At 33.0% G+C, this 17,424-nt stretch overlaps 1 protein-coding gene across 6 annotated transcripts in view; it reads left to right on the top strand.

The window, feature by feature from the left end:
* Positions 1-17,424, top strand: part of GCN2 (protein kinase family protein) — a 124,072-nt gene that overhangs the window by 11,058 nt on the left and 95,590 nt on the right. For 5 of the 6 annotated variants that reach the window (XM_082878210.1, XM_028246306.2, XM_028246307.2 and 2 more), the window contains exons 4-10: positions 83-188; positions 2,130-2,234; positions 2,822-3,247; positions 8,841-8,969; positions 9,038-9,124; positions 9,220-9,306; positions 9,402-9,516. In XM_082878210.1, coding sequence (XP_082734336.1) covers positions 83-188; positions 2,130-2,234; positions 2,822-3,247; positions 8,841-8,969; positions 9,038-9,124; positions 9,220-9,306; positions 9,402-9,516 — 1,055 coding nt within the window. The remainder of the gene's footprint in view (positions 1-82; positions 189-2,129; positions 2,235-2,821; positions 3,248-8,840; positions 8,970-9,037; positions 9,125-9,219; positions 9,307-9,401; positions 9,517-17,424) is intronic. The other variant, XM_028246311.2, reaches the window with a different exon arrangement.

Below are 17,424 nucleotides of genomic sequence, written 5' to 3' on the forward strand. Positions count from 1 at the left end.
TCCTTAGTTTCACTTTTCTTTTGGGTTAATATGTTCACTGTTATCATGCCTCTTTGTGATTTCCCATTTCTCGCTTTGTTAGGTTTTTACCTGGCTATCCATACAAGTGCCCTAAGCTGCAGATAGCTCCGGAGAAAGGTTTGTCAAAAGCTGATGCTGATAACCTTCTATCTTTGCTAAATTACCAGGTACGAGTGACTGTTTATTCATTAACACGATTAAATGTGTGACAATAGTAAGTATTTTATTACCATGCTGTGGATGTTCTCCAACATTCGCAATTAAGAAACCAGCTCTACTTGGTTCAACTCTTCAAAACCTTGTCCTAAATATATGGCTTTGGATAAAAAAAAAAAACAAAAGGCTTTGGATCTTGTTTTAACATTTATCCCTATCCAGCTATTATTTGGTCTCTCAATCTGGTTTTTAATTCTGTTTTCATATTCTGCTGTAATAAGCTGGTAAATATTCTCTTCCATGAGGTGGCGAAAATGAACAATTAATCAGGAATTGTTTGGGACTTTTCCTGTGTTGGATGTCAAACTATCCATGATTTCATCTTTAGTTGACAGCTACCTATAAAATGCAACTCTTAAACAAATTGGAGAAAGCCGTACTGAATCTGTGGGGTACAAGCTGAGAGCCCAACTTTCTATTTTTTTGTATTCTCAAGTATGAAACTGAAATGCTGTTCTAGAAGGTCCATCGGTAACATCCCAATCTTGCCGTCTTTACACAGCCTTTTTTAAAAAAATATTTAATTGGCAACGAGAATATTATTAAAAATTAGAAAAAAGAAAAATGCCAAGATGATCGAGGAGGGAAAGCGATCCTTCAAAGAGAGAATAAAAGAAAAATAAAATTACAATTCACATATAGCTCTCAAATCCCTAGAAACGAAAAAACAAAGGAATCCTTTAAAAGGGGATGAAACTGAAGCCCAAAAAGATGACAAATAACAACTTCTATACCATAATCCTTCAACATCATGAAATTTATCTTCAAATATTTTGTGTTCCTCTCCAACCAAATAACTCAAAGCACTGCACATACAACACAACTCCAAAGAACTTGGGCTTCTCATTTGTGCCAAAACCTCCAATGACGAGTATTTGTACATAAGAAACTTAAACAACCGAATCAACTTTTTTCATTTGAAACAAACAATGCCATAATTCCATAATTACAGGGCAGTGTAAAAATAGATGATCAATGCTCTCCTCATACTTCTTACGCATAATCCACAATTATGCACCATTGTGGAAGTTCATAGTAATTGGATCTCCTTTTCTGAAATATGTTTTTAGTATTGAGCTTCAAATGAGCCACTAAGAAGCACGGATACGGATACGGATGCGAACACGGACACGAACACGGACACGGACACGGACACGGACACGGACACGATGATTTCAAAAAAATAGAGACATGGACACAGAGGGGACACGACAATAAAATATGTTTTTATATATTTTTATTTGCTATTTAATATTACATCCACAAACAATCAATATTAAAAAAACTAACTATAATTCTATTTTTTTTAAAAATTAAAAAAAACACTTTTAAATTAACACTTACAGTTTATATATTTTTTTATGGATGATCTATTAAGCATTTAAATCTAAGAAAAAAAATAATAAACATTCAAGATTGAACATTCAACATTCATCCAAAACATTAAATAAAATGGGAAAAAAGACAACTTGACATGTCCTTAGTATGTCTCCCAAGTGTCCCCAGCATACTTCCTAAAAATAAATTAATTAAGGGGATACGCCATGTGGTGTGTCCCATACGTGTCCCTGAAGTGTCCTTGTGTCCAACACGGATACGACACTTGTTTTGAAGTATTTGTACTTCATAGGCCATGAACCATGCAAAGATTGTTGCTTATATGCATCATTCCAAATCATCTTATGAGCAAAAAGTGCAACACTTGGAGCACACATTTTATTAGTATTTTTGTTTAATTATAGACTTTTCGTACACAAGTTGCTTGGAGCACTTCTTTTGTTGTTTTGAGCATAATTTTAATAATTGTTATGCTATGCATGCATACTTCAAACCTTGCTTCTTCTTCTTTCTTTTTCCCTTTCTTTTTTTTGATTTACTAATAAATGTTCCAGGCTAATTCTAATGCTCGTGAAGGACGTGTTATGATTTACAATTTGGTGGAGGCTGCTCAAGAGTTCTTGTCTGAAATTGTTCCAGTGGGACGGCAACATGAATCTGTAAGCTCTACAACCATCAGATTGGTGTTTCAATAATCCATTAATATAAGATATACAAGGATCAAAGTTTTGTTTCAATTTTATTTTGGTTTGCTTGGAAATGGATACGTAATGGAAACAAAGAGAATTTAGAAACATAAAGAAACATTGGGGATCATGAACTAAAATTCGTCAATGTGTATTTCTAAGGCTAATAGTAATTGAACAAGTTTGGCGCTGTAAAATAAAAAACACTAGAGAACACAAAGATGGTATTGGATGGTAAAATGTTAGTGTGTGCCAAAAAAATACTGATCTGAATTGGTTGTATGTGATTATATGAAAAATAACATTGTTTTTGTAACGAATCGGTACTAGTGCATCTATCTGCCTGCTAGTGATTTTATTATGGCTTATTTGTCATTTTGTTCTTGATGTTTCTAGGGCTTTTCTTGAGTACATGTCATTTTAGTTTTGATTGTTTCACATGCCAAGTGTGTAGAAATCTTAAGTTTGTTATTTTCCTCTCAAGGAATACAAAAATTTCCTTTCTGCTTGTTAGTGGATAAGTAAATGATCAATGATCTGTTGTCATTTCTTTTTGGAAGGTTACATGCCAGGAAACAAATAATAGCAGTCGATTTTCTGTGAAGGATGCAACAGTTTCATGTAACAAGACTTGTTCTCCGAGGGGACCTTTTGTTTATGGTTTCATAGATCTTTTCAGTGGCTCTGGTGAGTCATGGCATTGGGGTCTTGAAATGGAGGAGAACCATGGGATAAATTCTTCAGTACATTCCCATAAACTAGATCGATCTAAACATGGATACAAGGCGCTAGAGAAGAAAATTGACCAGAATGTGAAGCCATCTGTGATTCAGGAGACGAAACAAATTTCTTTACGCGCTTCCTCTGTAAAATTGGATACTCTTGATGAAGAGGGTGAAGATGATTGTAAGAACTTATCTGCTAGTGATTTGAGTAGATCGCTATCAGGGGAATCGGTTGGAAATGCTACCATTGATGAGGCAAAGGTAATGTTGAACTTTCTTTTGTTCAAGCTTGAGTTTTGAATGCTTATGAATTAATAAGTAAATTGTTGTCTATAGACTATACTATCCAAGTGAACTTATATTAAATGAAAAACAAAATGTATAATTATCTTTAAAAAATGTATAATTATTAAGAATAACCCTATAGAAGTTCACATAAAATTAAATGAAAAACAAAAAAGTTAGGTAAATTTATTTATTTATTTTTGATTGGCACGGGATGTCTGGATCAAAGTTTGACTAATCCAGGAGTGCACAGGCTCTCGGCAAGGAGTTTTCCGCAAGTGCACCACGGTTAATTCAAGGGTTTTCCCTCAGTTTGATGGTCCCAAGGAATTGTTAGCACTAAGAGGTTTCGATCCCTGAATCTTGGAGGGAGCACACCCCCAAGACCCAAGGCCTTGGCACCACTAGGCCAACGCCTTGGGGTTAAAAAAGTTACGTAAATGTATTTGTAGATGGTTAAGGATGAGGCAAATGTCACAATTATTTATGTTTGTTATAGTAAAAAATTCATGTAAGATAATTAGGGGGTTGTTTGGGGTGTTCTAAATAAGTATACTTTTTGACTTTTTAGACTAAAAAGTTGAGGGGAAAAAGATAATTGTTTGGGATAAATTTTTGTCTTTTTATGAAAAGATGTGTAATATAATATTATTACAAATGGTAAAATGATTGTTTTACCCTTCCCAATTGACAACGCAGTAGGAAGACTTGTGACGTGTTGTTGGGTACCGTGCCTGTCAATGAGTGGTCCACCTAATTGGAGAATTCAAACACTGTTCAACGGTAATATTTGTTCTATAACAGTATTTTTGATTTTTTATTCATTTCTTAATTCGAAACATTGTGCAACGGTTATGCACAGTGCTTGGACATTATTATTTATTTATTTTTTTTCTTTTCCTTTTCTATTCATTATTTTTTGTTTTCATTCTTTTCCTTTTAACATTATTTTTTTCTATTCTTTTCCTTTTACTCATTTTTTTATTCTTTTCCTTTTAATATTTTTGTTTTTATTATTTTCCTTTTTGAAATAATTTTTTTTTTCTTTTCCTTTTAACATTATAATTTTTTTTATTCTTTTCCTTTTTTCTTCATTTATTTTTGTTTTCATTCTTTTCCTTTTAACATTCTTTTTTTTATTATTTTCCTTTTTTAGTCATTATTTTTTTTTGTTATTCTTTTCCTTTTTTATTCTTTTCCTTTTAATGTTATTATTTTTTTAATTCTTTTCCTTTTAACATTATTATGTTTTTATTCTTTTCCTTTTAACATTTTTATTGTTTTCGTTTTTTTATTTATTTATTTTTGTTTTCATTCTTTTTCTTTTGACATTTTTGTTTTATTCTTTTCCTTTTTTAGTCATTATTTTTTTTTATTGTTTTCCGTTGTTATTCTTTTCCTTTTAACATTTTTATGTTTTTTTCTTTTCCTTTTAACATTATTATTTTTTTTATTCTTTTCCTTTTAACATTATTTTTTTTTATTGTTTTCCTTTTTTGATCATTGTTTTTTTATTCTTTTCCTTTTTTGTTCAATTTTTTTTCAGATTGTTTTCCTTTTTTATTCTTTTCCTTTTAACAATTTTTTTTTAATTATTTTCCTTTTTTTGTATTGTTTTCTTTTTAACAAATCTTTTTTTTTCTTTTGGTTTTCCTTTTTTTTTCAGCTGGTCATGCACAGTACTATTGTAAGTTGTTAAACAATTTTTTTTAATAAAATTCTTTTCCTTTTCTTTTGAACATTGTTTTTGGGTCATATGAACATAAAAATGGATAGGAAAGTATATAAAGTTCCTGCTGAGAAGTATTAAAAATTCAGATAAGCTAAACAAATTATTGCGTAATTTTTTTCTTATGTGTTTTTTCAAATTTCTTCGAGACTGATTTTTGTTTATAGAAGGTGCATCTAATTTTTTTTTCCAAAAAGAATCACAAAATTATTGGACATACGTCCATGTATTTTATATGTTAATGATTGGACATACTTCCTGTTAAAATAAAATTTGTTCACAATGTAATTTACCGAAGACATCAGAATATTAAAACCAAACGTTTTTTAAGAAGATATGATAATATAAATTTGAATCTCAGTTACACACATTATAAATTTAACGAACATTAATGTTTCAAATATTCGTGTTCAGTTGGCGTTTGAGTTGGTACGTAATGTTCACTCGTACAGTAGCCATTGCGGGGTCGGAGTCCCCTTCTTCAATCACATCGGCAACCCGTGTGTATTTGTCGTGGTCGGAGTCCCCTACCTAGCCCCATACAAGGGGTATAGGTATCACCAAAATGCCCATCGGAATCGAACACCATAGAATGAGTTCGAACTGTTTAATAAGGCACATTCGTCATTGCGTAGTTGTATCGAGCGGACATTTGGTGCGTGGAAGTCGAGGTGGGGGGCATTGCGGAATATTCAGAAGTTGTGTTTCTCTAATCAAGTGACCTTTGTATGTGCGTCGATGGTGTTACATAACTTCATACGTTGACATAGTCAAATTCATGAGGTCACGCTGGCTATCCTAGACAGCACCGAATATGTGTCCCCGGAAATGCCCGACCACGACGAATACACACGGGTTGCCGATGTGATTGAGAAAGGGGACTCCGACCCCGCAATGGCTACTGTACGAGCGAACATTACATACCCAACTCAGATGCCAACTGAACACGAATATTTGAAACATTAATGTTGGTTAAATTTGTAATGTGCGTAACTCAGATTCAAATTTATATTATCATATCTTCTTAAAAAACGTTTGGTTTTAATATTATGATGTCTTCGGTAAATTACATTGTGAACGAATTTTATTTTAACAGGAAGTATGTCCAATCATTAACATATAAAATACATGAAGGACGTATGTCCAATAATTTTGTGATTCTTTTTGAAAAAAGATTTTAGATGCACCTTTTATAAACAAAAATCAGTCTCAAAGAAATTTGAAAGAACACATACGCAATAATTTGTTTAGCTTGTTTGAATTTAGGAACTTTATATACTTTCCTATCCATTTTTATGTTCATATGACCCAAAAACAATGTTCAAAAGAGAAGGAAAAGAATTTTATTAAAAAAAATTGTTTAACAACTTACAACAGTACTGTGCATGACCAGCTGAAAAAAAAGGAAAACCAAAAGAAAAAAAAGATTTGTTAAAAAGAAAACAATACAAAAAAGGAAAATAATTAAAAAAAATTGTTAAAAGGAAAAGAATAAAAAAGGAAAACAATCTGAAAAAAAAATTGAACAAAAGAGGAAAAGAATAAAAAAACAATGATCAAAAAAGGAAAACAATAAAAAAAATATTGTTAAAAGGAAAAGAATAAAAAAAAATAATAATGTTAAAAGGAGAAGAAAAAAAATAAAAATGTTAAAAGGAAAAGAATAACAAAGGATAACAATAAAAAAAAAATAATGACTAAAAAAGGAAAAGAATAAAACAAAAATGTCAAAAGAAAAAGAATGAAAACAAAAAAAAAAAAATGAATAAAAAAATGAAAACAATTAAAATGTTAAAAGGAAAAGAATAAAAAAATAATAATGTTAAAAGGAAAAGAATTAAAAAAATAATAATGTTAAAAGAAAAGAATAAAAAAGGAAAAGAATAACAAAAAAAATAATGACTAAAAAAGGAAAATAATAATAAAAAAATAATGTTAAAAGGAAAAGAATGAAAACAAAAATAAATGAATAAAAAAGGAAAGAATAAAAAAAATAATAATGTTAAAAGGAAAAGAAAAAAAAAGTTACTTCAAAAAGGAAAATAATAAAAACAAAAATGTTAAAAGGAAAAGAATAAAAAAAATGAGTACAAGGAAAAGAATAAAAAAAAAATAATGTTAAAAGGAAAAGAATGAAAACAAAAAATAATGAATAGAAAAGGAAAAGAAAAAAAATAAAATAAATAATGTCCAAGCATTGTGCATAGCCGTTGCACAGTGTTTCGAATTGGGAAATGAATAAAAAATAAAAAATATTGTTATAGAACAAATATTACCGTTGAACAGTGATTGAATTCCCCAATTAGGTGGAACACTCATTGACAGGCACGGTACCCAACAACGCGTAACAGTCTTCCTGCTACGTTGTCAGTTGGGAAGTGTAAAACAGTCATTTTACCATTTGTAATAATATTATATTACACATCTTTTCATAAAAGATAAAAATTTATCCCAAATAACTCTCCTTTTCCCCTCAACTTTTTAGTCTAAAAAGTCAAAAATTGCACTTATTTAGGACATCCCAAACAATCCCTAGATACAAGATTTACTTCGTATAAAGTGATTATTTAATTATGTAAATATTAATTATTCCTAGATAATATAATATGAAGATTTAATTATTTGTGTCGTATCAGAATTGTGTCCATATCCTACTTTTTTGGAAATTACCGTGTTGACGTGTCCTTGTTGTGCTGTGTCGTAAGCCTTTGGTTTTGATTTATAGGTATTGGAAGGCTCCATTCCATGTGCACTTTTGTTTCCTTTTATTCCTCTTTTCTTCTGTTGGTGGATCTCGTTCTTCTTATTGCACCTTGTACTTTTGCCACTTTTTTCATAATATTTTACTGTTGTTGATAAAAAAAGGGAAAAATACTATTTTAAGCTAAAGGCAAGGTTTTAAAAAGCAGTGCTACGTAGCGGTTGCGGTGGTAGGCACAACCCGTTACACCTGCTTTTGCGGTGTGACTAAAATTCATATGCGTAACGGCTATTTCGGTGTTACGTAACAGCCGTAACGCACCTTTACAATATTCTAAATAGCTTTCTTTCAAAAGAAAAAAAAAAGTTTACAAAAAAAGAACGAATCCTCAAGTGATCCAAACCCAAAGAAAAAACTTTGCATGCTTTTTTTTTGTCTTTATAATTTATTTTTTAATTTTTATTTCATTACATTAGCATGTAAAATAAAAAATATATAAACCGTGGTTGTATTTATTTTTATAATAATTTCATATAATATTTAACTGTAAATATTTTTTATTTTGTTACTGTAATAGATTGTCAAAAAAATGTATTTAAAAAAAAAATCAGTTGCTCAAAAATAATTTTTGCTTATGGCACAATTTTATTTTTATAATTATTTCATTGAATACTTAATTGTAAATAATTTTATTTAGTTAGTTGTAAAGTGTTGTTTAAAAAAATGTCTTTTAAAATAAAAAATCATTAGCTCAAAAATAAATTTTTTTTATGGCACAATTTTTGTTTTTATAATCATTTCATTTAATAATTGTAAATATTTTTATTTAGTTAGTTCAGGTATTGATCAAAAATAATTTTGTAGACATTTATAATAAATTATTCTTAAAGTCATTAACTATTGCAATAAAATGTAAAAAGCTCCTTTAATGGTGATTTAAAAATATGAAATGTATTGGATCATACTTAAAAACTAACAAAAATTGATCGTTTGCTTTGAAGGCTGGTAAATGGAGCCAACCCTAAAATATTCAAGTTATTTAGTGGTCATGTTGTTGCACAATCTAGTTGGTTAGTTTCTGACTTCTGGAAAATGGATGTTTTCTATACCATCTATTGATCATTCACAAGATTTTGCAGGATTTTTTTGTAAAGCATTATGAAGAAACTGATGATGGTGATTCAGATAGCGAGCCTTCAGAATCTGTATCTTCTGGTTCTATGATTACTGATCAGTTATCTCACACTAAGGAGAGAGATTTGATTATGGTAATTTTTCTCACTATTATTTATTTATTTTTATTTTCCCATTCTAAACGCGGCTTTGCTTCCTTTAGGCTCACCTCCTTCGCCTTGCTTGCTCTTCTAAGGGACAAATAGCTGATGCTTTGCCAGAAATAACAACTGAGCTATACAATATGGGAGTATGTAATTAATGTTTTTCTGTTTAAATTAGCTCATATTTCTGTTTACTTTAGCATGCTAAAAGTCTACACTACTTAATGGTGATTTGTTTCAGATCATTTCCAAACGGGTGCAGGATTTAGCTACTAAACCATCTTCACTCTTTGACCAAACTTTTGATCATGTTTTCAAACGGCAAATGGTTGGTCACTTTTTTTCCCGATATTTTTTGATCATCTAGAATTTGGCCTCATCTTTTATTTGACAATGCTATCTTTAACCAATTCTCTTTAATAGATTTCATCCAAAATCTCTCTGTTCTGGAAATTTACTTCTGATTATGGAGGCCAGAATACTTCATCTATTCCAACTTCTCGCTATCTCAACGACTTTGAGGAGCTCCAGTCCCTTGGTTAGTGGATTTGATCTCTGTAGTTTACTTTGTATCTTTTTCTCTGTAGACCTTTGTTTCTTGAAAAATATAGAAGGCAGTGTAATTAGTTTCTTACAGTTTGTCTTAGGCTGGTGTTGTGGTTTTTATTGGATTAGGTTTACCTTCAATATTTCTTTTGATGCATTTGAAATTTCCTGGAGTACTTATAACCTTGATTGTTTCGCATATGCCTAATTGCAATTCAATTGTATTTACATTGATGACTCAAGACTATTCACTTGGTCCCTCTCTTTTTACCCTTGCACTCCATATTAAGCTGATAGTTGTCTCTTTTTTGTTACCTGAGATGGGAGCAAAAGATTATTACCGTGGTTGAAAACTTTGTTTGTATTAAAGAAAGCAACTCATCTCTATATTTTTAATTACTATTAAGACTTTTGATGTAGTTCATTTTGTAATATTAGTTAGCTAATACGTGATGGTTGTGTGTGTGGTCTGTCCTATGCCTATAAATAGGTGTTTGGGCGCCTAATAAGGGAACTTTGGATCATTTGAGGTTGTATTTTCAGAGCTTTGCTCTTGTATTTCCCATTGGGAATTTTCTTTCTAGATTCATTCTCGGTTAATGGTAAAACCTTGGCCTAATAACCTTGAGGTTATGGGTTCAAGTCTTAGGACAACCACTTTGTGCGTTATGCCAAAGGTTAGGTGTGTACCCAATCTTTTCCCTCCCAAACACACATTAATGCGTACTCTTTGGGCGTTGTTTTTTTATTCATTCTCGGTTTACATCTTAGGTCCATTTGGTATCAGAGACCTAGATTCTGTACCTACTTCTCTCTACTGTGCCTCGATTCTATCAGTTGGAGTGGAATTGGTGATGGCATGGACCATGTGTGTTCAATCGCAGGACAGATTCAAACCCTAGGCTGCAAGATTTAATTCTGAATGTGTGAACTGATCGTGAAATCAGCAAAGTAGTTCGTACCTTGGAAGTCACTGTGTTTGCATCTAGTGATTTGAACTGGAGTAACATTTGAGCTTGAGTTCGGAACTTGTGCGACTCCCACATGGATCCAAGCTTTGTTGCGACTTTGGAATTCAGTTGACAGATCAGATCGTGACTTTGATATCCAATAACAACAGATTTCGATTTCGGGCTGATTTATAGTCATGCTTTGACAAGGACCCCTACGCACGTCGACCTTGGAATCAAGTTGAGAAATTGCTTGCTAACCACTTCAACATGTCTTGTGATGGTCGTTAGCCTCGATCGCATTAGAATCTGTGCTTGCCATCCCTAGATCGCATTTGGAATTATCTGTGGTGCCGTGATTTGATTCACTAGTGTTGCTGTAAAAGCCTTGAAGCCTTGCAGACTACTGTGTTTCTAATTCGAAGCTTTGATTTAGTCCTTGCATTGTTGTCGTGACTCAGAATCTATTGTTGCTGCTTTTGATTGTTAGAGTTTGTTCTTAGTCTGCTTCAACTTGGGCTTCCCTTTCTGGTTTGATTGTCAATATTGATATTTGACTCGGTTCCAAAATCATTGCAGACTCAATTTTGAGTTTTCTGAAGCTTCAATTTGTTGATCAATTGTTTTGAATCAGTTAACAATTACTTTCAAATGCTGGAGATTGGTTTGGCTTCCTTCGGAATACTAGAATTCAATTGGAATGGTTTCTGATTCGAGTTACAGGCTATGTGCAGTTGAGTTTCTAGTCTGATCAAGTTGTGATCTCTTAAAATTACTCTGCAAGTCCATCTTCGATCTCCTAGATTCAATTTGAATATCACTTGCAATCTAATTTGGAGCTTCAAAGCATTCCAGATTAGGTTGTTTTGACACATCGAAAATTTGTTACTTGGCTGTGTATTATCTCTAGATAGCTGAATTCATGACTGTAATTGTTGTTAGCTATGGCTGAACCAATGTTTTAAAGCCGAAAACTCAAGGCGAATTTTATCCTTGATGAGACAAGGTGTAAGCCTTTTGAATTTTTATTTTTATTTTTATAAAATATAAAATAAAATAAATATAGCATAAAAGAGTATAAAAATAAGAAATAGGAAATAAATTCATAAAGACCATTTATGCCTAAAAATAATTGAATTAATATATTAACCAATAAGCAAGAAAATGACACTCTTAAAAATATAAAACAATTATTTTGCAATAAATACAAAGAGTCCGACTAAAAATCATTGAGCCATAATACTCTTAAAAAGAAAAAGAGAACAAAAAAAGAAGAATTTATTATGCAATAATACAAGAGTCCAACCATCAGTCATTCAACCACAACACTTTAAAAAAAAAAAAAGGAGAAGATTTTTTTTACAATAAATAATAGAGTCCAACCCAAAAGTCATTCAATCAATGGCCTCGTTTGGGAAGTGGCTATTTTAGTAGGCTATTTGGCTTTTTGGCTATTTTAGTGGCTATTTTAGTTTTTGTGTTTGGGAAGATGAGATGATTTTTTAGTTGAGTTATTGTATTGAAAAGTGTGTTGAAATGATGTTTAAATTTAAAATGACAAATTTATCCCTAAAAATATATTTTTTTAAATTGATATCAAGGGGTAAAATGGTAATTTACTTATTGATGGGACAAAGGTTGTAGCTGACAGTGTAGGCACAGCCTACACTGCCGGCTGTGCAGAATTTTTTTTTTTTTTTTTTTGAAAAAGGTTGCAATAGTGTTGCTTTTGGGCTACTTTGTCAAAATAGGCTATAATAGCCTTATTTTGTGCTTCCCAAACAGGCCCAATATAGAAAAGAGATGGAATGATTGTGAGAGAGAGAGAGAGAGAGAGAGAGCCAGATTGAGAGCGAGAAAGAAAACGATAGGAGAGAGAGAGTGTGATCGAGAGAGAAAACGAGGGAGAGAGAGAATGACGGCGCATAGATCAAACATTAAAAGCCCTAATTTGTTGCTGAAAAAGACCTGAAGTTGAGCCGAAGTTGTTTGGATGAAGAAGATCAATCGTTTGCAGCTCTGCATCTATGGTATTTATACCTTCTCATTCAAAGTTGTATGCCTCATGGCCTCACTGTAAATGCGTGAAAAGCGCAAAAATTGTGTTTGATGCGAACGCCTCTGAGGTTGAGGCTTACGCATAGCTGGTGCTTTGCCTAAAAATCAATGCACAGGTGCGTTTTGGTGTGCCCCAAGAACGCCTTTAAAAACATTGGGCTGAACGCGGTGAAGGAGGAAGCGGTAGGGCTTTTGCTGAAGAAGAAGAAATGAATCATCAAATTGGGAAGAACAATGGCAATCAAACTCAAAGGAATTAGATTGAACAGTTGAGTGAACCAGTGTTTTTAAAGGCTCAAGGCTCACCAAGGCGTCAAAGGTCTCTTGGGGCTTAGGCGCAAAGTGTAAGGTGAGGGGCACACTTCATTGAAGCGAGGCACACCGTTTTAGTAAAAAATAGATAAATTAACCTAGACTAATAAATTTAGACATCAACATAAGCAAAATAAATAATTCAAAGCTTATAACCACTAAGACAGAATTTAAAAATAAAAAATTAAAGAGCTAGAGAGCTAGAGCAAATTGTAGAAGAATTTTTCAAAACCATAAAAGTACATATCATTCCAAATACAAAATAACCAACATTCAACACACGTAAGAGCACAAAAAAAAAAAAAAAAACTATTCAAAAGCACCAGTGGATACCAGTGAGTATATAAAACAATGCTCATAACAGTGTGAATGAGGCATTAATCAAAACTTTATCTTTCGAACATCTTTGCAAGACAGCAGCAAACCAGAAGAAGGAAGGAGAAACCAGCAAAACAGAGTAGAAAATCAGAGAAGATGAAGGAGAAGAGAAGAAAACTGGAACCTGGAAGCAGAAGAAAAGAAAATGAACAAAAAAAATGGCCTAACAAAAAAAAAAAAAAATCTGAAACAATGAGCTGGAAGAAGAAGAAGAAACAAAAGAAGAGGAGAGGAAGAGAAGTAAAGTGAAGCTGTAAGGAGGAGAAAAATAAACATAAGCACTGAACTTGGAAGGAGAAACAAAGAAACAGGGGAAAGAAAAATCAGACCCAGCAACTTGAAAGATGAAAAAAGAGGACAAGAAGAAAAAAAAAAAGGAGGAGAAGAAAAAGAAGAAAAAGAGGAAGACAAGAAGAAAAGGAAAACATACTACAGAATCTGGAGAAGAAGTTGCCACCGGAGAAGAAGTCGACTTTAGGACTTTTCTGTTAGGGTTTTTCTCTATTTGATGTATCAATGATATATATATGTATATATATTTAGAGTGTTTTAATCCAGTGTGGCGGCACGTAATTATATTTGAGAACTTTAATCTACTATGATAGCACACAAATTTGCGTCATAGACAAAAAATGAAAAAAAAAAGAAAGTAAAATCAATGGTTAACAAAAGCCAAAAAACAAAAAAATGAATAAAGCACGCTTTTCTTGTGCCTTAAGTGCATGATGCGCGTTCCTTGCTGCACTTCTTTGAATGCGCTGCGCCTGGGCTTGTACAAGTTGCAGAAGCTGTGCCTTTTGCCTAGGCGTGCCTTTTACAACACTGGAGTAAACAAATCACTACCTTGATTGGAAGAGTGCAATGTTTGTAACTTCTAACCAACGGTAGTGATGGTTCCAAGGATCATCAAATTCAATTTAATAGTTTACTTGTGCTCCACATTGATGTAGAGCATACATGAAGGATGATGAGCTTTCGAATTCCATGTGAGCTATATTCTGGATGTGTTTGTGAAATGGTTGAACACTACTAGTCTTTTGGAGTATTATGATGTGCTGGAGGGAAGGAAAGTGAAGTTGATGTCTCAAAACCTCAAAAGGTCAAGCCTCTGATTTGGTGGAAAGAAGTGCAAATTTGTGGGGAAAGAAGTGGCAAAGTAAAGAATAGAGATTGGGAGAAAATAAAGAAGCAGCTCAACGAGAAATTCTTGCCTTTTCATAACATACAACCTTTGTTGGTTGAAAAGCAACAAAAGAAGAGTGTTTCAAGGTTCGGACATCAATACCATGACATTTACGAATTTTGGCAGCCATTTTATAACTATTTCCAGTAGTATGTGTTTTGAGGAAAAAGTGGAAAAACAAATTTCAAGATTTCAGTTGAATATTTTATTATTATTGGAAGTATTTGTAATTGTACAAAGTTTAATGGCGTACTGTGTAGTGTATCTCCATTTGGTCTTGGATTCTCTATTTAGTTTTGGATTTTGTTAGTCTTGTTCTTGGTTAGAATTAGTTTAGTTTTATTTAGTTTATAAAGTTTAGGGTGTGTGAGGATTAATGAGTATAATAGCACTACCCCACTCCCATTGAATCAAACTTTTAGCTAAGATAACCACAATAGTAGTAGTTAATTTCCTAGTTAGTTAGAAACCTTATTATTTTTTGATTCTTTCTTTTGGCCTCTCACTACAAATTGGTAGAAAGGAGAAAATGGACTCTGAGACGACGTTACATGGACTTGGTTAGGAGTGTCAGGTACGGGTATGTATCTAGAGATTGGACTTGGCAAACCTCTAAATGAGGGATACACGGGTACGTCTAAAAAATATCCAAAAATTAGACACAGGTACACAGATACGGCTAAACATGGATGTATCAAAAAAATATTATGTGTTAAAATCCACCTACTCTCCACCTACTTCACCCACTTAAACCTACTCCACTAAACCTAACCCACTACACCACTACCACCTCACCTACTCCACTAAACCTAACCCACTACACCACTACCACCTCCACTTCACCTACTCCTTACCTACTACACACTTACCCTCTTCTATATATAGGAATCATGAATCATTGTAATAGAAATTAATACAAATCAATCAATAATACATAAATTCTTTCATGGTATCAGAGCAATAGGTTAAAGATCTTGGTGTTCTTCGCCTTCCGGCGGGCGGCAACCCTGCCTTGACCGCCCGCCGGATCTCAACCAATTCAAACCTCCCTCTCCCTCTCGGCACCTCACTGTTGCCATCACTCGATACATACACACAAACACATGCATGGGGGGATACAGAGCATTTACCACACACACAGAGGCAGCAGCTGTTCAAAGCTGTCTCTGATCTCTCTCTCTGTGTCTACAGATCTAGACAGAGAAACAAAAGACAAGGGTTATTGTCGGAGCCTCAGCTCTCCTCTCTCTCTCTCGCTCTCTCTCTCTCTGTAAATACATACACATCTATATATAAAGAGAGAATGTCCTCATCTCCGGCTCCGGTGTCCACCACATCGCCGCCACCCGCAGCGTCGACCACTACCTCACAAAATGCTCTCTGCTCTTCTTCCGACCACCGCAACTCCCTCGGCAGTAGCATCCACCGGAACTACGGTCTCCCCTTTGCTACACTGCTTTCAAACCCTTCTCCAAGCGAAGCGACGCAACTCTCTCTCTATCTCTCTTGAAACTCATCTCTTTCTACGGCCTCTGATCGATCGAGCCGTAGAAGAAATGCTCGAGGTTTACCGGACCAGCTCCATTGACTGGAAGCCGTCTCCCGTCGTAGCCCTAGCCACCAGCGCCGACGACTCTCAAGTCGCCGCCGCTCGCGACGACGGCTCTCTCGAGATTTGGCTCGTCTCTCCCGGCTCCGTCGGCTTGGCACTGCCAACTGACAATACATGGAAACAGCAATTCTAGGGTTTCTTCTCTTGTTTGGTGTCGCTCCGGTTCGACTGGTTTGCCTTCTGGTCGGTTGTTTTCGTCTAGCATTGATGGGTCGGTTTCAGAATGGGATCTTTTTGATTTGAAACAGAAGATTGTGCTAGATACAATTGGTGTCTCGATTTGGCAAATGGCTGCAGCAACCAATATTAGTTCAGCCAGTCGTACAAAGGATGAGCCCTTGCATATTGAAAATGAAAATGGGTATGATAATGAGGGGCTTTTCCCAATATAAGCCATTTTTTCATTGTATTTCCAAAACTAGGCCAACTTCTGACGGAATTCCAAAACTAAGTTAAAGCGCCATTACTATTCGCGCTTTTACTGTTAGGACCGTAAAAGTAGATGAACAGGAAAGTCGCTATTACAAATAGCGACTTTGATTAAGAAGTCGCTATTGCAAATAGCGCTTCTAGCTTTACTTTTTGTCCGGATAAAAACGCTTTTCTCAACAGCGATTTTCACACAAAATTTTCTTGCAAAAAAACGCTATTCATAATAGCGATTTTAAGAAATTTTTTTTGCAAAAAAACGCTATTTAAAATAGCGATTTTACTGTGTATATAATAATTTTTTTTTTTTTTTTTTTTAAAAACGCCATTTGAAATGGCGTTTCTACTTCATTCACCCAAAGCCAACCCACACACTGACACACACACACACCAATGGGCACACCCATCAAGCATTGAAATAATATAATTTATATATATAATAATAATTTATAATAATTAATTATATAATTTTTATAATTTTCGTAAATATAAACCATTTTTAGGTTATGAATGGTTTGATTTATAATACGTCTGTAAGGATAAAATTTTTTATAATCAAAAATAATTTTTATAATTTTTATAATCGAAAACAATTATAATACGTATGTATTATAAAAAAATTTATAATAATTTATAATACGTATGTATTATTTGAATCTTTACATTTTTTATTTAAAATTTTTCACAGTAAACCCATCTTCACATTTTATAATACGTATGTATTATTCAAAAATAATTTATAAAAATTTATAATTAATACGTATGTAAATAATTTAATACGTATCTTCACATTTACATTTACAGTAAACCCATCTTCACATTTACATATGTATGGTTTAAGGGTAAATTTTTTGATAAATGACTTAAATGATAAATCAAACCATCCATAACCTAAATTTTTTTACCCTTACATACGTATGGTTTAAATAATTTATAAAAATTATTGTCATACGTATGTAAAAATCGATTATAAAAATT

The sequence above is a fragment of the Camellia sinensis genome, chromosome 7 (assembly GCF_055761805.1).
Source record: "Camellia sinensis isolate YWXY chromosome 7, ASM5576180v1, whole genome shotgun sequence".
In the NCBI taxonomy this organism is placed as follows: Eukaryota; Viridiplantae; Streptophyta; class Magnoliopsida; order Ericales; family Theaceae; genus Camellia; species Camellia sinensis.